At 39.3% G+C, this 23,108-nt stretch overlaps 1 protein-coding gene across 2 annotated transcripts in view; it reads left to right on the top strand.

Moving 5' to 3' along the window:
• The window catches only part of HEATR5A (HEAT repeat containing 5A), a 2,570,019-nt gene that overhangs the window by 110,163 nt on the left and 2,436,748 nt on the right, over window positions 1–23,108 (top strand). For both annotated transcript variants that reach the window (XM_044073826.1, XM_044073825.1), the window contains exon 2: window positions 373–584. In XM_044073826.1, coding sequence (XP_043929761.1) covers window positions 373–584 — 212 coding nt within the window. The remainder of the gene's footprint in view (window positions 1–372; window positions 585–23,108) is intronic.

The following is a 23,108-nucleotide window of genomic DNA, read 5'->3' as shown; positions in this document are numbered from 1 at the left end:
TGCCAACAGTTTTTTTTTTGTTTGTTATGGAAAACAAAATGAATACAGGTGAGTTCTACCTATAGAAATATTTTAGGCAAGTATTTTCCTGTTTTTTGCAAGTGACAACAAGTCAAAAGCTCTCTAAATGCTATAATTGACAAATGTGATTTCACAGTTAAATGTTATTATTTAATCATACTAAAAATAATGTCTTAAATAAAAGAGAGGACCTCCAGTTACTTTTATGCAATGTTTGTTGCAGTACACATATTTTGTTGTGTGTATTGTCTCTCAAATTCTGTTGAAGAGCCAGAACTCTGTATGATTTTGTATGTTATTTTGATAAAGAAGTTGCAGTCTGTTCATTAAGTATTCATTGTATGTTTGCAGTCTGATATAAAAGAGAAACAGAAGAAGCTTGTAGAGCAGCTTACAACTTTGATAAATAGCACTCCAGGTCCGCCAACTCGCAGACTGATTGCCAAGAATCTAGCAGCCCTTTATAGCATTGGAGACACTTTCTCTGTTTACCAAATTGTGGATAAATGCCATGAAATCATTCGCAGCAAAGATGACTCACCAAGCTATCTTCCAACTAAACTGTAAGTAAAATATGCAAGTACAGAAGATTTGATGATATGCTTCTGTGGTGAAAATCAGGGAGGGACATTCATCCATCTTTGGAACACTTTGGTTTTAGAGGATTTGCACTATATCATAAGATACTGCATCTTGCTGTCTGTACATTGAAGTAAGCTAGTTGGTGTTTTTATGCATTTTGTTGTAATTTCTGCAAGTCTGTTCCGTTTTCTAGTTTACATATTTTTTTACATGAAAGATGCATACCTTGTGTGTTAAAATGATCAAAGAATTGTATCTTCTGTATAGCAAAAAGTTAAGCACATGTCTAACTTCTCCAGAGTGTGTGTGTGTGTGTGTGTGTGTGTGTGTGTGTGTGTGTGTGTGTGTGTGTGTGTGTGTGTGTGTGTGTCTTTCTGTCTATAGATATGCTTGCAGGTCAAAACAGTGAATGCTCATATGAGAGTGTGAAGACAGAATTTTGTAGATAATTCTGTCATTTGTAAATATTAATGTAAGCCACATGCTTATTCTCTTTGTTAAATGTTGAACTTCAAAAATGTAACCACATTGCACTGTTCTGAAGGAAAGCTGATAAGTCAATCATTGTATAATTGTTTGATCTCAAAACTTGGAGCCGAGATGTCTGGATGAAGGAATTCTTGCTGTTGTTTTGAGACCAGAGTTAATTGCAAGAATTTGCACATATAATGTATTTTATTGCTGTAGCTTCCTGACCAGGTGCAAGATCAAAAGGGCTGCTAAACTGTGAGTTTCTGTTAGCCTGGGAACCAGAGAAAAATGATGTAATCTGAAATGAGTCAGTAGTACTGTGGTATCAATTTAAGGACAGAGAGAGAGAGACTCGGAGCATTTTACATTTGTCTTCAGAACATCCAACATCACCAGTACTGTCTTATTCTATATGTAAGTTTATTTTAGAACTGTGTTTGCTCTTAGAAATAGCTAGGAAATAGGAAGATTAGACTAGTTGTTTTCTGTATTGATGTCAGAACTATTCTACAATATTATTTTAAGCATTTTCCTGTGTCCAAACTCTTGACTAGCACTGTGTAGTAAAAAGTATTGTCTTGTGTTATTATTTATTATTAAATATTTTTAAATCTTTCAGCTGTAGCTATTTTGTAGAGACAATTTAAGCTCTAGAGTACATTGCATGTATATAGTGATATTGTACTAAGCCACTCCAATAAGCCTTGCTGTTCAGTTACACTTACCATTTGGATAATAATATTGCAGTGTAATAATTGGACACCCTTTGATAAGGGCCTTATTAGTAGCTGATATTGGTGGTTGGTGACGGTGATTACTAACTTATAGCCTGGCAGGAAGGGGCATAGCTGGAGAACCTGTACCAGCCTTCCCCAGCAGTGTTTGTATATAATTCATATTCTAAAGAGTGTGTGTGTGTCGGCTACTTGGGCAGGGATAGGAAGCACTAGACAGAGAGGGTGCTGCACGTTTTAGCTTGACCACTAGGCTGAGACCTGTACCCTATAGCTGTGCCAGTGGGGGGTTTTATTGGGGATCTGGAGAGATAGGGAAAAAACAGCCCCAGACTGTGATCTCTGTGTGCTGTTAATAGAAATTGTACTTTACTATGTATGTATTTGTTATCCTTCCCAATATGGACGCCCCTCACTGGTGTTAGTGATAAGAATTGAGGCTCCTTGATTGCTGGGCCAGTGCACAGGCATTACAAAGAGAATGCTTTTTTGAGGCTGTTAATAGCAGCAAACACTCGCGAGCAAATGTTTTTAATGGAGTTTTTCAGGACACCTTTTGTATGGGATTGTGGTGCAACGATGGAAGGAAGTTTGCCCTTACCCTACTGTTGTGCAGTCTCAGAGGTGGTATATATAATTAGCATGGGGACGACTCCTGCAAAAATAGTTTTAATTTCTCTTGTTTTTGACCATTTTTAGATTGGATCTAAAGTAGTGCTTCTATTTTTGCCACGTTCAATATTTGAGGAGGTCTGCCGAAACTGATTTGTCATAACACTGACATTTGAGACTGACAGTGAAACACACAAAACTCAAAAAATTGATAAAAACCTGATAAATATCAGCTTTATCAGTGTGAAAACAGAAACTGAAAAATAAGAGTGACTGATATTGTCAGCTTGGGTAAAATTCAGTTATTGGCTAGTAAGTACATTGCCTTGATGCCAGCAAAGAAGAAATTTAAAGAACCTGAAAGAAAATTAGTCAGAAAAGATAAAGAGAAAGTGGCTGGGAAGAATCTTGCAGCTGTTGAGCAACAATCAGTTGAAGCTTCAGCTTTGGTAAAGAGATTGCTTAGTAATTTAGAGAAAAAATAAATCAAATGTTCTCAGAGCTAGTTAAAATGGCTGTAACATTGAAGGAACGTTAACCAATACAACTAAAAAGGAATATATCTACTCAAGTAACAAAAGGCTGGAAAAAATAGAAGCTGAACTGGTAAAATTGCAAAGTCAGAGGTTGAAATGAAGAAAAGGCTTGATGAATATGAAGCTTCTCAAGAAGAGCAGTTTCAAAAATATGGTAGCTTTAGAAGATGGGATTTTCTGCTGTACCATAGAAACTGGAAGGAGCACATTGTATTTATTTAATGAAAACACAAATAAGCAGCTGGACTGATGTTCCACATCCGGATTTGTTAACGGAAGGGTGCATTAAGTGTATAGTCCAAACCCCTGGCCACGAGAAAGCAGCTGTACCTTTAATAATAAGATGCAGTCCTTTGAAAAAAAAGAGTTAATCCTGATAAAACTTTGGCAAAAGGGCAAAGTATTAAAAATTGGAAACTGAATAGTATTTGTGGAAAATGATTATTCACTGTACAATAGGCAGAAGAAAAGCACATTTATCCCAGCAATTGGGGAATGTTGAGAGGCAGGTGTGAGATTGAAGCTGCTGCAGCCATCTACAGAATTTTTTTTTTCCTGGAGAATCAGATTTTTTTGGATGTAGAACAGGCTAAAGGGGAAATAAAAGTTTATCCAACAATATGGGGATCAGCAAACAGGGACTCCACTTCTCATTCTTTTGACAGTTAAGCTCATAGAGGGATTTTGCCAGAGAATCCTTTTCTAATATTCCAAAGGAAAATGAGACCGAAAAAGCATGGGAGTTGACTAAGAGAATTAGGAGTACTTTGAATTTGAAACAGTGTGTAGTGTTGAGAGATGGAGGTGAAAAGGAAAAAGAGCAGCAACACTGAAATTAATGACTAGATGGGAGACTATAAAGCATCAGTTACATTTATGAAATGTGGTTTTGCAAGAAAAAGTGGCTGAGAAAGACTGTACTTTTGTTGACTTTGTTAAACTTGTGGGTTGACTGTAAAGCACATATTCCACTTTGTCACTAATGTTTAGAAGGATGCTAAAAGGAAAAGTAACTGTAAGTAGAACAACTTTTGTTTTTATTTGTATTTGCATAAAATATTCCATGATATAAACTGGATGTTATATAGTAAAGTAGTGTTGTGTAGTGCATAGTCAGGGATATTTTACATGGGGGAGTCTTTTCAGTGACTTTTGTATGTGGTAAAGATATTAAACATAGGATCATAGGACCATAGGAGTTTACTAAACTGTCGACCTGGAGGTCATTTCAAGCCTAGCCATTTCATCCCAATGTAATACTATATATACTCTAGCCAATACCCACGATTATATTTAGTAATGATTTCACATGTCCAGGAGGGTTGTGGGCACTATCCTCGGTATGAATTTACTGAGCGCCATCCACTTGTCCAAGTTCCTTTTGAACAGTGTCATAGAGTTGCTCTGCTTCACATGAATTGGCAGCCTGTTCCAAAGACTTGGCAGTCAATGGGAGACAAATCTGTCCCTCCAGCATGTCCTATTCAAGTCCCACGCCATATTTATGTCCATGGAATGAGTAGCTGTAATCCCGTTTGATTCACGGATGTGCAGCAAATTCATTAGGTTTGGGTCGGAGATTGCTCTGTAAGCCAGGTGTAAGTCTCCTCAAATAAAGTTTAGATGATACTGAGTATAGTGACAGGAACTTTAGTTGGTCTGGGAAAGGCATGTGCTGGAGTCCCTTGATCTTCTTAGTTAGAAACCTCTGAGGTCTCCCCAGTTGCTGCAGGCGCTATGTGTGGTACCTGCCAAAAGGGGTGTTATACTCAATTATGAACCTTATTAGTGATGAGTGTAAAGAGGTTATAACCTCCATTGCTCTAGAGGCGATGCCTTTGCTAATCAAGTGTGCTGCATAAAAGGCCTTCCTTACTACAGTAGACACATGGTGGTCAAAGTTAAGGTTGCAGTCCACTTGTGTAACCAAATCCCTTACCACTTTGTAGGTAAATAGGGTATTGTTAATTTGATGGTGTGAAGGGACATTGTTTTTACCAAAGGGTATGATGATGCATTTCTTTGCATTTATTTTGAGACTGTGACTAAGACACCAGTCGTTAGTCTGTGTAAGACCCTCCTGAAGTATATTGACATAATTTGGGGATTCGATAATTGCACCCAGTTTGCAGTTGACCACAGACTTGGTTAGCCACAGCCTCTTAGTTTTGGCCTGAACTTCTGAGAAGTGTATACCAAATAGTAGGGGACCCAGCACTAACCCTTGTGGCACCCAGCTGGTGACAGGTCTGCTGGTTGATGTGAAGATACCCGCTTAGATTGTGTGTTACTGGTTTTTGAGCCAGTTGACAACCCATCTTACAACATAAGGGTTTACATTCAGTTTGCTAAGTTTATCGGTAATGCCTGTGTGTGGGATTGTGTCAAAGGCCTTGGCCAAGTCGAGGTATGCTGTGTGCACAGATTTGCCTTTGTCAATGTCCCTGGTCACATTTTTGACGAAATCCACCAGGTTTAACTGGCAGGATCTGCCCTTGAAGCTGTATTGGGTCAGATCCATGGTTTGGAGGTCACTTGCATCTTTATTTTTGAGGTTCATGATATGTTCCTTGGCCGTACAGATAAGGTGGTCAGATTTATGGGTCTATAATTCCTCGGGTCTGTTGCCAAGCCATCCTTATGGAGGGGAATAACTGTTGCTGTTCTCCATTCCACAGGAACATAACCTGTGGCTAGGCTGTGATTGAATAGGGTATTTAATGGTGGTGCTAGTTCATGTTTGTGGGTGTTTAGAAGACAGCCTGGGATTCCGCCTGATCTCATAGAAGCTGTGTTTTTTGCCTTAGACAAGGCTTTAATGACCAACTCTTCAGATATGTAGGGTGTGGGGGGAAGTTGGGGGCAAAATTTGTGATAAGTTTGGAGGGGATAAGAGAGTGAAATGCTCACTAAATCTGTCTGCCAGCAGGTTTGCTATCTCTGCAGGATCAGTGTGTGTGATATCATTAGTCACTAGTTTGGCACATGCTTGGTTCCTATCTTTTAGACTGCGTATGTAGCTGTAAAAGAACTTGTGGTTATCCTTGGCTGTGATTGCAGTTTTTCTCAAAGTTACCCATAGAGGATTTGAAATGTTGTCTTATTTGCCTGTTTGAGGCTGAGGAGGGTGATTTTCCATTGTTGGGGCCCTCGCCTTAGTTTTCCTACACAGCAACTTTTTGCATCAGTTGTAAAGTTTGTTGATGTGGAGTTTCTGTGGAGCTCCTTTACCGGTAGATTAAAGCACTGTAAAAGTAGCTGAGTGACAGTGAAAGTTAAGCCTATTAAGTCACTTATCCCTCACAGATGAATGCCACCTAAAGTAAAGAAGAAGCAGATTGAGCTTGAATGCATAGGAGTGGAGAGAGAGAGAGAGAGAGATAGTGAAATAGCAAGAGCCACAGGGATGCTCTATTTACCTTGCTGGCGATGCTGCAGGAGATTAAATATTAAATACAGTCATAAATAAATAAATAGGTTGACCCAACCCTCCATGTCACCTGCTGGATTTCCAACTGGCTCACAGAGAGAATGGAAGAAATCAAAATAGGCGGACTTGCCTCCACAAAGAGACCACTCACCAGTGGACTCCCCCAGGGTTCTGTGTTGGGACCTGTCCTGTTTGGCTTCTATCTGAAGTAAAAGTCAATTACAAAGAGCTCTGGCTAAGTTTACAGGTGACTGCATGCTAGTAGCAGTCATTAAATCCCCAAGTGATTTAACCGTCATGCAGGAAGATATGTCCCTAATAAATAACTGGTACCAAAATCATGAAATGAAACTAAATTCCAAAAAATGCATTATTGCATCCTCTGGGAAGTCATCTACCTCAAGGAACTTCCACATTGACAACATGCCGCTGATATTTGACCCAGTTGTTCAGGATTTGTGAACTTGTGAGCAGTGGCCTAACTTTTTACCAACAAGTGTCCATTGTTGCAAGAAAGTCCTTTTGTATTGCGCAGCTTATTAGCAAAGAGATTGTGTTTAGATCTAGGGATGTCTTTGTTCACCTTTACTCAGCACTTATTAGGCCAATCATTCAATACAATGCCCCTTTGTATCTGTCCAGACACATGCAACAACTGAACACCTACAGCAATACCTTACTGAAAGGATACAAGGCCTAAACAACACTTTCTACATGGACCTGTGCAAAGCATTGTATTCTGTATTCTACAGACTTCTAAGAGGTGACCTGTGTCTGGTATACAAGGCATGCTCCTTCCCAGCATTGATGGATTTTCTGCATATCAGCTGGTCAGATGGCATCAGAAATGCTCTCTTTAGATATATCTCACAGTGGGTACCACTGCTCTGGAATAGACTCTCTATCCACATAAAAGAGATTTCACCTCTATCCGTATTTAAGCACAACTTGGATCTGTGGATGGGAAACAGAAGATTTACCCAGAACTGCTCCTATGCTATTAATGGACAGAGGCAGCTCATAAGTGCTTTATCCCATGCATGAAGCTTCTGAAATTATCTATGATATAATCCCTGTTATTCTCATTAGGGGTAATATTTAATTATCGACCATGGAATGGATAAGACCAATGTCTAATCAAATGCTATAGGTTAAATTGAACACAAAAAGGAAAACTGGCAAGGTTTAAAATGGCCCACAAGGGCATGTAACCTTGTGCTTGTATATGAACCTATTAAAAAACTTAAGCAAATACTGCAAGGTAGATTACTGCAACAGGAGGAGAATCTGGTGGTGCTTCAAGGTCTAAGTGAACCATCAGACAGAGCATAGAGCTTGATCTTGAAAAATGAATTGCTTGAGGTGAAGATGGATGACACTGATGCAAGAATGGACAGTATGGAAGTCCAGTTAATTGATTTGAAGGATAGGTCCAGACAGAAAAACAGTTAAAGGTGGTGGGGATTCCAGAGAAGTGGGAGTCCCAAGACTGCAGCACTGTAATGCATCACCTCCTGACAGAATGGATGGGGATTCCAAAGCAAAAGAGTAAGAATGAAAGAGAGTACAGGACAGCCCAGCATCCTTCAGAGGAGGATCTGAAGAATCCATGAATGATCATTGTGCAGTTGAGATCCTGTGAGCTGAAAGAAGCTGTTTAATATAAGGTCTGAACCCCATGGAGGAAACTGATGGTGGACAAGAGATGGAAAGAGGTGGAAGAGTTTTTGTAGATCAGGATTACTCTATTGTCACCCATCAAAAAAGAACTGCATTTGCACCAGCTATTAAGCTGTGTTAAGAAGAGAGGCCAATGCCGGAAATTACTGTGTCCTGCAGTATTAAGAATCTTCTTGCAGGGATCATCTAGGTCTTTTGATAAACCTGTGGAGGCAGTGAAGGTGCAGCAGGGCCCAACAAACAGGAGGAAACAAGGGTCTGATGGAGGTTCAGGAGAAGAGACTTTATAGGAGAATGGCTATTCCACAAGCAACAAGAAGAGAAGGAAAGAACGTAGATGGTTTCTGTTGCTCTGAAGTCAACAGAAGAGAGAAAAGCTGAAATGCATAAAAGAAGCAAGGACAAAATCAAGGGTTTTGAGAGCAAGCGAGTAGGTCAGTAGAAATTTAGCAATATTAGTATGATGCTCCAGAGCATTACTGACCATATTAAGAGACATTGAGAAGTAAATAATTTATTGACTTATCCAGGTGTTGATGTTTTCATGTCAAGGAAATTTCAGTGACTCTTTGTGGGGGGGGGGTTGATTTAAAGTAACCTATAGACTAAGTGATGCTGCAGACCTTGTGTACATCGCTTTTGTTATACAGTTAATACCGAGGCCTGTAACAGGTCATATGTCTGGGAAGGAGCATAATAATTGAGCTGGAATGCACAGAACTTGTAGGTTGTTTTGTTTCCATGCTGTGTTTTATGTTTGGAGGAGACTTGCTTTAATGGCCTTCAATTCTGGAATATTGGTGACTTTGGTTAGAGACTATGAGCAGAGGGAGAACTGTTGACTGTTGTCATATTCATGCTTTTAGGTGAAATGGGCATTGACCTAATGGTTTATTTGAATGATTGTCTAATTGGGAAAGGTGAGCTGTCATGTAGACAGTGATTGTAGGGCAGGGTCTGTAGTTTTGCCTGGCCTTGCAGCAACTCATGGACATAAAGACAGCAAGCGACTGAATGTTGTTGCTATTTTTGGGATGAGCCCTTTGTTTGTGGTTTACTTATATGTAATATTGCAGTATTTGACAAATGTAAATGTTACCTTTTTTTGTTTGTATGCTATGGTTCAGGGTGAAGTTAAGGGGAGGAAGCACCATTGCTTATATTACTATTAGTATTTTTGGACTAGTTTTGTGCTGTGATGCATTATCTGTGTGTCAAAGACTTGTGGGCTTTCAGGTAGAACAGAGACTATAGGGTAATGTTGATATCTTTGTTTTGAATGGGAGCAACCACGGCCATGAAACCTGCTCATGAAGTTGTGAAGGTCTGCTATTGATGTTGGGAATGTAACAGACTAATATGAAAATTGTAATTTTGCTATGTTTGCAATTTGTTTTGAATGTCACACCTTTACTTCTATGTAAATTGGTCGTGGGAACCCAAGGAGATGCTTTTGTTGTTACAACTAGAAACTTTTTGTTGAGTGGTTTTGTTGTTAGTGGTAAACTACAGGTAAACTGGTTGAAGTGGCAGTCTTAGGCTAGTAGTATGTTTGGACCTTCTGCACTGAGGCTAAAAAAAATGAAAAGATGGAAAAAATATGACAGATGTTGGAGGTACAGGACTGGTTTTGGTTTGGACTGCATATTGCAGCACAGGCATAGTAAGGGTGTAGTGGAAAGGGAGTTAAGTATAAATAGGAATGGCAAGCAGCATATGGAGTGAGGAGGGTAGATAAGATGAAAGGAAATATTAGAATACAAGGAAGAGAGGTGGCTAGACTACATGTGAGAATGGGTATTCTTGGCTGAGGCAGCATAAGATGGAGTACATGGAGGTTTCCATAGGGCTGTTTTATACTGTCATAGTTATGGCAGTAATATGGAAATTGGTGTATGCCATATTATTTGATAGAAAAAAATCATTCTTATTGTAAATTTGTAAATAATTCAGGGGGATACTAGTGTTTTATACTGGATGGAGGGTGAATAGTAATTACAGGAGGGCTTGCTTAGGAATGACTAGAGAAACAAGGAGGATGGAAGAGAAAGGAAGGATAAGATACAGAGGGTGGGGAAGATAAATTTGATACAGCAATGATGGATAATGTGATAAGATTATGTACTTGGAATGTGAATTGGTAAGGGCAAAGAATAAAAGAGTGCATGTCCTACAGTATTTGAGGATATCTGGTGTGAAATTCATGGCTCTTTGAGACGCATTTACCACAGAGCATGCAGGGTGGCTTACAGGGCAGAGGCTATCTGCAGGTTGTGAGTGCAGCTTGGGAAAAAGCAGAGAGGAGTGGCATTGCTTATGAAGAAATCCTCTCCATTAAAAATATTAAGTTGGAAGGTAAAAATAGTAGATTTGCAGGGGTTAAGGGAGTCCTAGAAGGAAGGAAAGTCCATATCTGGTCACTGTATATTCCCTCCGACAACATTGAGTAAGAGCTTAAGGGAGATACTGGGCGAGGTATTACGGTGTCAAGAGGGGTTAGTGATTGTTCTTTGGGACATGGGACGAGGCCTGAGAAAGAAAAAAAATTATCCAGTGAGTGAAAATTTCTTAGACTTTTTTTTTAGATGTGGTAGGATAGGTGGACACTTTGACATTAGAAGGAAGGAGGGGGATAATGCCGGCTATATGTATCACTCCGTAAGGTATAAGACTTGGTTGAGAATGGATAGGATCTATATTATATTGAGTATGCCCATTGGGTGAAAAAGGTAAAGGTTGACCCCTTAATATTTTTGGATCATGCTAAGCTGGAATTATGTCTGATGGTAAGGGAAAGCAATGCTTTAAAGAAGCACTTGAATTTCCTACTGTATATGTATGAGAAAGAGAGTAAAGCACAATGGTTTAAAGGGAAAATGGGTAGAATTTTAGGGATAGTCTTTGACTTGGGGTGTGGATGGAAGGAGAAGCGTCAAATGAGGAAAGTGACTTTGGGAATGATGAAGAGATTGCAAAATGAAAGATTGAAGCATAGGGAACAGTTCTTTAAAGAGTTGTCAGGTTTGCTAAAAAAGGAGAAAGACAGGGAAGAGAAATTGGCTGCACCAGAAAAAGAGAAATGCATCATCAGTTTGATTAAGATAATAGGAGTTGGAAAGACTATTATTTGAAATCAGTAAGAAGGATATGTCTCACTCTAAATCGGCATCCAAAAAATGAATCTCTACCAAAACCACTGATCTTAAATTTAAAAACAGATTTAAATTTTATGACATGACTTGAGTTGAAATTAAAAGGTTTTATGAGCAACAAGCTAAAAAAGATTTACGGTTCATGACTGCTGACAAGGGAGGAGGGCTGCTTGTAAGGAATGAGCACAAATATAAAGAAAAAATGCTCAGTATGTTAAAAAATATGGACAAATATTTAGAAATCATAGGTGAAATACACAAGAGTTATAGCTTAATTAAGGTTTTGATATGAACTTTTGATGAATGATTAACCTATGATTTATATGATTTTATGAGTATAGATTCTCCGAAGTTAGGTGCCCTTATTGGGATACCTAAATTGCACAAATATTCCAATAATCCTCCATTTTGTCCTATTGTTTCAGCACCTAATAATGTGTGATGGTATTGCTTTATATCTAGACAACCTGTTTAACCCCCTAGTACAGAATTTACAGGCCTATTTGAAAGATTATTGGGTCCTTCTTGTTAAATTAAGAAATTTCAAAATTAATTATGATTATACACATGAAAATATTGGGCAGCCGCGGTGGTGCAGCGGTTAGCGGTTCGATCCTCGGCTGGGGTGCCTTCTGTGTGGAGTCTGCATGTCCTCCCTGTGGTCGTGTGGGTTTCATCCGGGTGCTCCAGTTTCCTCCCACATCCCAAAGACATGCTGTTTGTTGGTGGATTGGACACACTAAATTGATCCTAGGTGTGAGTGTGTGCCTCCTGTGGAAGGTTGGGTGCCGGGCTGGCAACTCGTCACTGTAAAACTCCACTGCCAATCATGAGCGGACTGTGATCCGCTGTGGTGACCCCTAACCGGGAAAAGCCGAAAGAAGAAGAAGGGTGGGAGAGGAGTAGCTGTGGAATTGGTTGAAATCGTGAAGGAAATTTGGATTTTTTTGTAGGTGTCTATACAGAAAGAAGGTCTTAAGAGAGCCGAAGTTATGGGAATGAGGGGTGACATTAATATTTAAAGAGGGAGGATGATTCTGACAGTGGAGAAAAGAGAGGGCTTTATCAAGCCTACAAGAGAAGAGGAGGTAGAAGAAACTTGGTTTGGTTTAAGATGAAGAAGAGAAAGTCACTAGAAAGTGATGGGATCTTAACTGAAGTGTGGGAATTGCAAATGGATAAAGTAGCTAAAGGGTGGGTAAACTTGATATACCAAATCTTGAAGGGAGAAAAGCCACCAAAATCATGTGGGAGTTGATAAGTGTAGTCATATACAAGGAACAGAAAATTGTAGTCATATATAAGGAAAGGAAAAGTTTGTTGTTGCCTCTCTCTTACAGGCCCATATCTATTCGACCAGTGATTAGAAGTGTTTTGTGCAAATTCTTACCAATAGAATGGGACCATTGTTAAGGAGGCTAATCCATAAGAATCGCACCATTTTTGTGGGGGGCTGGAGGATGATGGGTAATCTCATTAAGGTGGTTAAGTTAATGTAAGAAGCAACTAGGAGTTAGCATTAGTCTCTTTGGATGCAGGAAAGACATTTTAGTGTTAACTGGGAATTTATGTTCCAGCTGTTGATGCCAAGAAACTTCCTAGAGGAATAGATTCAGCTGCTGAAGAATATATGTATTGAAGCTATAGCTAGGATTAAAGTTAGGGGAAGACTGCCAGGAAATGTAAATATTCAAAGGGGGAAAAGACAAGGCTGCCTACTTTCCCCATTGCTTTTTTGCTCTGTGTATGAACCGCTGGCAAAAGCTATAAGAAATTCCCATGTGGGAATACTGAGAAGAAGATATTGTAACACAGAGATGATGTACTGGTTTATGTTGTGGAGACTAGTGGAGATCTTTGGAAAGGAGTCGGGATATAAAATGAATCATTCCAAAACACAAGCTGTTTTGTTGAAAGGAATAGACAGAGAGGGGTTCATCTTTAGAAAGATGAAATGTGATATTTGGAGGGGTTTGGCTTACAGAAAATTGGAGGATTCTCTTGACTGCTAACTGTAACGGTGCATGTGAGAATGCTTCAGCAACTGTAGAAGTGGAAAGAACTGGATTAGAGATAGTTCAACAGATCCAGAATTTGAAAATGGTGATCCTGCCTCAATTTTTATACTTTGGGATAGTGTTTATGAAAATCCCATACATTCAGTTGTTAGTGAAGCAAGGATGGAGGAAGTTTTTGGGATGTGGGAAGACCTAGTGTTAATTGGCAAGTTTTGACAGAACAGAGAGAGAGGGGAGGTTTGGGAGCTTCAGATTTGAAGACTGCAATTATTGGCATGTATAATTGCAATAATTGGAGTAATACAGTTGGTAGCTGTAGATTATATGGCTGATTGGAAAGCTGTGATAAGCGACAGAATGGGATAGGAGAGGAGATTTTTGTGAATTATGGGAAGTTCCCAAAAGCAGGCTACAATTGCAGTGGAAAAGGCAGATGTGTCAGGCTTTCATCCGTTAGTGGCAATTGCAAAGTAATAGGAATGGTATTTTGGCAATGGAGAAGAAACAGAAGAAGATGTTAGATACTTGGCACAGTTACTGAAGGCGGAAGGCTATAAATCATGAGAGCAAATTAGAGAAAAGTTTTATTTAGGAGCCAGTTTATGGTGGGTTTACCAGGGGGTGTTAAGGTGTTTGAAGGAGATAGAGATTAAAAAATCCCCGAAACTCCACAGATAGTTCAAATTTTTGAAGATAGGAGAGAGGAAAGTAGATCATTGAGGGATTTTGTCAGAGCAGGGAGGAACTGGATTTAAGTGGTGCAGAGGCAGGCAGAGGACCCAGCAAGGCAGGGGAGGATTAGGGAAATATGGGAAGGGGCATAATAAGATTAGTGGACTCAAATACTGAAGCTCCCTAGATATGGGGATAAAGACATGTTGATTTAAGATTTTTTGCTTGGACATGCTTGCTTAAGTATTTCTGTAATCCATTGAGACTGTGTAGAATGTTCCATGGGGGGGCACAGTATTGGAGATGCATGGAACAGGAAGGATTATTGGTAAGTGTTTTTGGTAATAAACCTAGATTGGTGACTTTTAGAAGGGAGTTGAGGGACTTAGGTAGACAGGTCTTTCCTTCTATCGGGGATTTAAGCAGGAAAGCCTTTTTGGTTGGGCTTGATGGCATAATCCATGAGGCTGCTATGACTACTGGTAATGTTGGACAAGAAAACAATCGCTAGGAGGTAGGAAAGCCAAGAGATCCCAAAAAGAGGTGAGGTGAAGAACATAATGGAAAAGATTCAATACCAGGAAGATAAGAAGGGGAACAAAGTATAATATGGAAATAAATGGGCACAGTGGGAGTCTGTGTTTGATGGGGAGGCTGGGGATACAGGTGATAACAAATAGATGACTAGGAAGAAGGGAGACAAGTTTGAGGACACAGAGAAGAGAAGGGGAAATGAAGGATGGAAAACTGGATCAAGGAATGAGAATGATTGAAGGTAGGAATGAGTGGGATAGATGAGTACAAGAGGAAGAGTGGAGGATGAAATAATGGTCAAGCCTTTGAAAGGGGGTTTGGATGCTTAGTTGTAAATTTTCTTAACTGTTACATAGTGTAGTGTTTGTCTTTTTGTTTCCTTTTGTCGGTTACCAGGTTTATTTTTATTCTTTGACTGTTATACACATGTAGTTGGGACTACAGTTGTAGATTGATTAGTATGGAAATGACTAGTGAGGGAACTACTACTGCTTAATTAGTCAGCCTAAGCATGTTTACTAACAGGATGCAGGAGGTGACCAGGGTTATGATGTCAAAGGTTTTGGTAAGTAAGTTTAAAGTGAAATTGAAAAAGAAAACCCTATATCTGTTAGATCTTGACTACATGTGTCTGCTATGTTTTCTCTGTTACGTGTTTTTTTCAGTTTACTCCAAAGGCAATTCCAAATCTGGTGAAGTTTATGTACAACTGCAATGTTAAAAATAGTAAGTGTTAGAAAGAAAGGAAGACGTTATGCAACCTGTAATGCATGAATGCCAAGAATGTGGGGGTGGTCTGTTTTCTTTTCTGTTGATGTTTATGTGTCTATATCTTGAATGAGAATTAAGATAATTGCCCTTATTTTTAGAAGGGTGATCTGTATCATAGCCCTCGATTTAAGCTTTAAAAAAAGTAACTTTTGTAAGCAGTTTTGCTTGAGAAATAAGACAAAATTATGAAAGCCATGAAAAATGCTAAGTTTCTTGCATCTCCAAAGATATTAGCTTGATCTGGTGTTGCTTACATCCATTCCTCAATGGAGGGTTCCTTACTCGTACCGTACTTTGGCCACACTCAAACGTTGGAACCAGTGCTCAGGCTCCTCCCCTTACCCATGATCCCCTGGTAAGGAGAAAGAAAAGATAGATCTTTTTTGCCACTTGATTGCTACAAACTTGGTAGCCTGTGCTTATGCTTATTAAAACTGATAAGTGGGATTTTTGGGTGGTTTCCCCTCATATTTTTCTTCTTCTTGATGAAGGCTTTCATCTCCCATTCTTAAGCTTTCTCTCACCTCAGAACATTAAAAAATGTAGTATATATACTTAAGATGTTAGTTTCTCTGTATCAGTAGTTAAGACTTTTTTCTGTCTTTCCTTTTTCTATTGCCCGTTGGCACCTCTTTTTCTGTACAATTTATAGTTATTGTTGGCTAACTTTGTCTTTGGTGTGTTACTGTACTTGCTGTTGATTGGTGATGTTATAGAAGTGTACTTTGTGTTGAGATGTCTGGGAAATCTTCAGGTTTTAAAAAAGTGTGTGACTTGTGGCTTCAAGATACCCAATTCTGCCTCACATACTGAATGTGTTTACTGTTTGGGAGCTGCACATTTGAATGACCAGTCCAGCATTTATGAGGCCTTTGGACATAGAGCCCTTGTTGAGAGGACAAATTGATTCTTAAGGGGCTGCTCCCTGCCCGTGCAGGAGAAGGCCCCCTTGCTCACTCCTCTATTTCTTCATCTACTTGTACTTTGATCAAGAAAATGGCTAATCATCTTAAGGTTGACCAAAATCATAAGAAGCCTAAGGAGAAAGTAAAGTAAGAGTCAAAAAATCGGTCTATGGATTACTGTCCTTACTTGACTTCAGCTCCAAAGATGTCTGAATCCTCTGTTTGGAGCAGGTATGCCTCCTTTGCTGGTGCCATGCTTTTCTCTGGAGCTGATATCACCCATGCTGAGATTCCCCATTCTACAGTACAGGTCTTTCCATTGCAGATATGAGCCTTCCTCAGTGGTTTCCTCCCTCTGCTTGGTTAAGTTCCCCAGGACCCAAGTTCAGATAGGTCAGAGCTGGAAGGACCCCCATCTCAGAGATTAGCGATTGGTCTCTTCCCCTCGTCAAACTATTGCTCCTTCCCCATTCTGTCTGGTGACAGTCAGGGCAATCTGATTCAAGTGTTTGCCAAGGTATATCCATGTGTAATTTGAAAGACATGGTGCTGTTTGACTCCGGCAGTTTTTCTGATCCATTTGGCACCGAGTCACTTTGATCATACTGATCTCGAATCTGAGTTGTCTGCACCTGACTCTGGGAATAATGCTCAACTCAGAGACCCTTGAAGCTTCGGTGCTAGACAGCCCAGTTCCAGTGTCTGCCTCAGACTGATTGGGTGAGACCTTGGAGATCACTCTTCCTTGTGAGCTTCAGCTCTTCTGGGAGGGGTCTCTGGTCCTCTATCTGACTCTGCTTTCAAGGCTTTTGAGATTGTGCTCTCTTGTTCTAGGGAGCAGGCTTTCCTTTCATGCTCTGATCTATCCCTTCCCCACAGAATTTTTAAGGTACTGATCCTACTCTTCCTAGTCCGTCAGGACAGCCAGTCCCCAAAAGTCTGGAGTATGGCCAAGTTGAGGATCTCCAATTGGCATTAGTGTCCTCCCCAGAACATCACAATGGGAAGTTCATCAGAAGCACAGGTAAAGAAAGGAGGCACATTGACTCCCATCAAGAGCCCCTGACTGAAGATACTGACTTTGAAGTGGAGAGGTCCCTAAGATCCCCTCTTGAAGATGTCTCATTCATAGAGATTTTAGAAAGGAGTGTGGTCCACAGAAGCACCATCCCAAGAGGAGTTAGTATTTCTCTAGGCTTTTGGGGCTGACCCATCTACCTCTTGGGTGGTCCCTCCCATGGATGATGTAGTACACCTAATCTCAAAATGGACATGGAAGGAACCAGACATACTCAAACCAATTCCACGCAAGCCTGACAAATTTGGTATCACCTGAAGACTATCTTTATTGGAGCAAGGGTCCAGCCATAGAGTACATGATGGTGACAACAGCCACCAGAAAGGAACTGGCCGAAGATAGTTCCAGTATGCATTCACCTAACAGGGAGGCTCAGGCACTGGACAGCTTTGGGAAGTGAGTCTACCCATCAGTGACCTTCACTATCAGGGCACTGAATTATCTGGTAAATGTTATGCGCTTCCAGAGAGATTTGATCAAAGAACTTTCCAAATCCCTCTCTTGGTCCTTGTCTGCTGAGGAGAAGAAATCAGTAGACTCACACTTGGCTACCCTCCAATCCTTGTGTAGTGTCTTGATGCATGCCATTTCTTTTGACATGGAAGGTTCCTCAATAGCTGCAGGTAAGAGAATGACTGTTGGCAAGCATGCTTGGATGCAACCCTGTAATTTGGCAGAACACAATAAGACATTCTTTGTCAATGCCCCATCTGTGATGGGTCAAAACTTTTTGGTCCAAAAGTTAAAGATACCCTGTTCAGGAGTGAACAAGACTGTGAGACCCTGTCTGCGATAGTAATTTGTTTTTGTACTGCTCAGAAGACCTTCACCAGAAACCGAAAGGGAAAATCTTGTTTCTAGAAGTCCCAAGGGTTTATACCTGACACTCCTGGGGAGAGACCGCCCCTGAGGCACAGGGGGGACTCTAATGGCAGACATTATCCCCCATGGCGGGTGGTCTACAGAACCAGGACTTTTGGGGTTCCTTCCCTGAGAGCTCTTATCATTGCTCCTGAACATTTCCACGACTGCTGCTGTCTGGTGGCAGTTGGGGGTGGTTGTCCTTAGAGACTGCTGCCTGGACATCCATCACGGAAGATGTCTGGGTGCAAACAATACCACATAATCCTTGGAGGCTTGGGAAAAAGAATATTCCAACCTAATAAGCTGAGTTAATCATTTATGAACTTGATGACCTGTGGAAAAAATGTTCTTGTATCTGCTTGTTTTGATTGCATATTAATCTATAACACTTGGCTGATGGTAATAGTTCAAAAAGATGGTGGCCTGGATGTGAAGGGTCGGTGATTATTTTCCCTGCCCTTTTCATGACTCTGAAATAGTACAGGTCCTGTAAGGAGGGTAAGCTAGCACCAATGACATTTTTGGCATGCCTGACTATTCGATGTAACCTGTTTTTATCGTGATTAGACAGAGATCCAAACCACACTGTTATGGATGAGCTGAGAACAGTTTCAATGACTGCTGTATAGAACTGAATCAGAATTGCAGAAAGTACATTCGCTGTTGTGTCTTTTTTATGATGGACCCTACATTGATGTCCCAATTCACGTCCGGGGAGATTATAGATACAGACTGTTTTCATTTTATGAAAGCACAAATAAGCAATGGGACTGGTATTCCACAGCAGGAGTTGTTAATTGAAAGGGCCCATGGTGTGTATGCTCCAAACCTGGCTATGATAAAGCAACCTAGACCTTTAATAGTAAAGATGAAATCCTACCAGCAGAAGGAGTTGATTCTGACAAAACTGTGGCAGAAGGACAAAGTACTAAAAGTGGGAGACAGCAGAGTGTTTGTGAAGAATGACTGCTCACTGTACACCAGGCAGAAGAGGAGTATATTTATTCCACTATTCAGGGAATGTTGAGAAGCAGGCATGAGATTCAAACTGCTGTACCCAGCTATCTTGAAAGTATCCTTTCCTGGAGGAGCAAATTAATTTTTTGATGCAGTACATGCTAAGCAGGAAATACAAACATTTGTCCACGAAAAAGTGAGCTGTGAAACAGGAGATTCTACCTCTTGTTCTTCTGGTAATAAAGACTACAGATAGAGACTGTGCTAGTGAAACATTTGCCAGTGTTTCAAAAGGAAATGCTTGAGAGAATGAAAAAAGCACAAGAGTTGACTTGAAGAATCGAGAATATGTTGGAAAAGAAGCAGATATAGGATTTGGGAGCTGGAGATGAACAGGAATGAAACCAGTAACTTGGACATTGACAAATGTGAGATTACAAAGCAACAATTATATTTGTGAAACATGACAAAACAAGAAAATCTGGAAATATTGGACATTTTTGGACTTTGTTAAACTTGTAGAAGACTCTAAAGAATATGCCCTACTTCATGTCATTTAATGTTTGGAAAAATATTTGGGAGAGGGGAAGAAGAGGGAGAAAGTTAACTGTAAGTAAAACAAAACATGGCTTTCTTCTTAATAGTAATATTTTGATAGTGCATGATATTCTTTGCATCCTAGAAAGTACATTTTTTTCAGTTATTTTTAAGTGTAGTGGGGATACTAATATAACAGGTGCTCCTGTTTTTTTGTTCTTTATCCCTTTGTCCTTGTTTACTTCTAAGAAATATAGACACTGCAATATAAAAAAAAGTCTGGTCAAAAGAGCATGACAAAGGAAAAATTGAATGACTGTGTTATTAAGGCCGTTAGCTTGTTCTAGTAACAAGTCTTAAGAGAAAGTGGGAACGGACAAGAAGCCCGGTTGGAAGCAACCGAGAACATGTTGGTTTTTAATCTTTCTTCTGTTCAGTTTACAGCTGAGCAAGTTAGTGTTTTGAACCATGGTCTTTTGTTTATACTTGCTTTTAAAGCCGATCCTGTTAAGACTATGTTACAGCTGCGATTGTTTGCTCATAATGTTATGTTAAAAACTACTTATCTTATCCAGGTGAAAGTGGTGTTTGTATAAGAAACCCAGTGTGTTCTGTCCTAACTTTTTACTGTCCATAGTGCTGTTTTTAAATAAATGTGAGAAGGATTTAATTAATTTAAATGCAGAACGAGTTTCGACTTGCAATAAGCACTTTGTGAATTTGGCAAACACTGAAAGAGATGTCCTGAAGATGTTAAGGGAGAACGATAACATCCAAATTAGACCTGCTGATAAGGGGGGGCATTTCTTGTGTTTGATAAAGCATTGTACGAGCAGAAGATGTTTGCTATGCTGTCTGGTGAACGTGTTTATGTTAAATTGCAACCCGCTTCTTTGAAAAGGTTAATTCAATATGTTCATAATGAATTGTATGATTTTCTCATGAATAGGACGATAGATTCAGACCTATATGATTACTTTACTGTTGTATTTCCCCTTTTACCTGTGATTCATGGGTTACCTAGGGTACACAAAAACAGTAGTGATCCACCCTTAAGACCTATTCTGTCAGGTAATGGTTGACTCACAGAGCCTTTGTCCATTTTTGTAGAGCATAAATTAAGAACTGTAGTTAATATGGTTGGTACCATCCTTAGAGACGCACAGCATTTTTTACATGATTTGTATGAGTTTAATTTGCAGAATGTCTCTAGTGTTCTCCTAGTTACACTTGATGTGAATACGCTCTTTACAGTTATACCCAACATTGAAGGTGTTGAGGCTGTGAGAGTGTTTTTACATAAACATAGTGATTTCTCTCATGATATGATTTTTTTGATTTGTACATTCTTGGATATTATCCTTGAGTACAATGCCTTTATGTTGTGGACATCTTTTTTTCTATGGGATGAGACCCTCTGAGCTTAATTCTTTTGTTAGCTATCTTGAGTCTTAGTTTTTTGAGGTTTGCAATCAATTCACATATGGTATGTATAGATTTATTAGATGTCCATCTATACAAGGATGTTGGTGGGTTACAAACCTCAGTTTTTAGGAAAACATGTAGAAGGAATACTTTATTCCATCGTAACAGTACGCATCCTGCACATGTTTTTAGGAATATAGCTAGGAATCAAGTCTTTAGGATTCCTATTAGAAACTCTCTTCCTAACACAGAGATTACCATTTTAGAAAAAAATGGTCTGGCTGATCCAGATCTAACTTCACTCACGTCTTTCACTGCAGAATTTACCTCTAACAGAATAACCTCATACTTGTAGTTCTTGTCTCAATGTACCTAAAGCAGTATCTAAAACCAGACCATTTTTTTCTAAAAATGGTAATCTCTGTGTTAGGAAGGGTGTTTCTAATAGGAATCACGTTAGACTTGTCATTACCTTCACTAGTGATACTGGGGATATTTGTGAGGTGATATGTAGGAATTGGCCTATACTCACCTCAGATAGCTCTGTTTCGGATATTGTAGGTGTTACACCACGCTTCTGTTTTAAGAATGGTATGTCCCTCAAGAGGCAACTTTGCAATGGGAAAAGTAGTAGTAATAGATCCTTATCTGTCAGATTAGATACTTTTATGTGTAGGAATTGTGCTGCATGTCATTATATTTCTGATGTTAAAACATTTGCACACCCATCTAATGGTTTTATTTTTAATCTCGGGTTTTATGCAGACTACACTAGTAAACACCTGGTATGCCTTTTTTTTTTGCACAAAATGTTGTTGTTTTTATCTAGGCAAAACTATTAGGACGTTAAGGGAATGTATTTTGGGGCATGTTGGCTATATAAGATTTAAAGATGATAGTAGTCCTTTATATAAACATGTGCAAGCTTTTAAAGATGATTCTTTTAGCTTTTTAGTATTACAGAGATTTAATGTTAATAAGAGAGGTGGTGATTTAAATAATTTTATTGAAAAGGCTGAATGTAAGTGGGTTACGAAGCTGCAGGCACATAGAAGTCCTGTACTTAATATTTGTGTGCCTTTAAAACCTCTATTGAGAGGGTAAATTGTTACATTGATTTTTTTGCTTTTATTATAAAGAGTGCCTTTTTGTCATTGTATTTTGTCTGATGAAGTGCCGAGTTATTGGTATGAAAGCGCTAGCCTTTTATTAAAGCTTTTATATCTGAAGCTTTGGTGGTCCTAGATTGCTGTTTTTTGTTACTAAAGAGTAGTGTTCTCTTACAGAAAAATACAAGAAAGAAAGAGTAGTGAACTATATTAAAAAATGTAGAGGGCAAATAGCTGTGAAGGAGATGCACTTGGAAAGAACTGAACATGTGAATTTGATAAAGGTTTTTCAGGATGGTTGTTCAGCAGAATACCTGGCACAGGGGAAAAGAGGAGTAATAGTAATAATTGCAAGAGGAGCTCCAATAGTGGTAGAATAGGATAAAAAAGATAATGATAGTAGATTTGTAGTACTAAGGCGCTACTGGCTATTTTTTCTAAAAAAACAACCCACTGGCATGTATTTATATTCCACCTACAACTGCTATAATGGATTTTAAGAAAATTCTGGGAGAAATCAGTTTTCAGCAAGGCATATTACTTATAGTTGGGGACTGGAACTTGATTTGCAGCAATGAAGATGTGTCTGGCAGACCCAGAAGGTGAAATACAACAAAGGAGAGTAGATTTTTGAAGATATTTATGAAACTATTTGGCATGGAAAATGTGAATTCGGTACTAGGAGTTTGGAGTTAATTTACATATTATTTCTCACGGTACAAAAACTGGGCTAAGCTAGGCAGAATTTACATTTCACAGGAACGTGCATTTAATTAAGTCTTGATATTTTAGATCATGCAACAATAATAACTAAAATAAAAACACAGGGTAATGAAATAAAAATGAAACACTGGCCCTTTCCCACATATCTGTTGGAAAGAGAGGAATTTAAGGAATGGGTTGTGGAAATTATTTGGGAGCTATCTGAAAACTATAGCTATTGAGTGGGATAAAGTTAAGTGGAGTTTAGAAATAGGGTGGTAATAAAAGAAAAGGAGACATGGTTAAGAAGTGACTAGA

Source organism: Protopterus annectens, chromosome 6.part0 (assembly GCF_019279795.1).
Source record: "Protopterus annectens isolate FY-2018-M chromosome 6.part0, PAN1.0, whole genome shotgun sequence".
NCBI lineage: Eukaryota > Metazoa > Chordata > Ceratodontiformes > Protopteridae > Protopterus > Protopterus annectens.
This window is presented reverse-complemented; position numbering and strand designations above follow the sequence as displayed.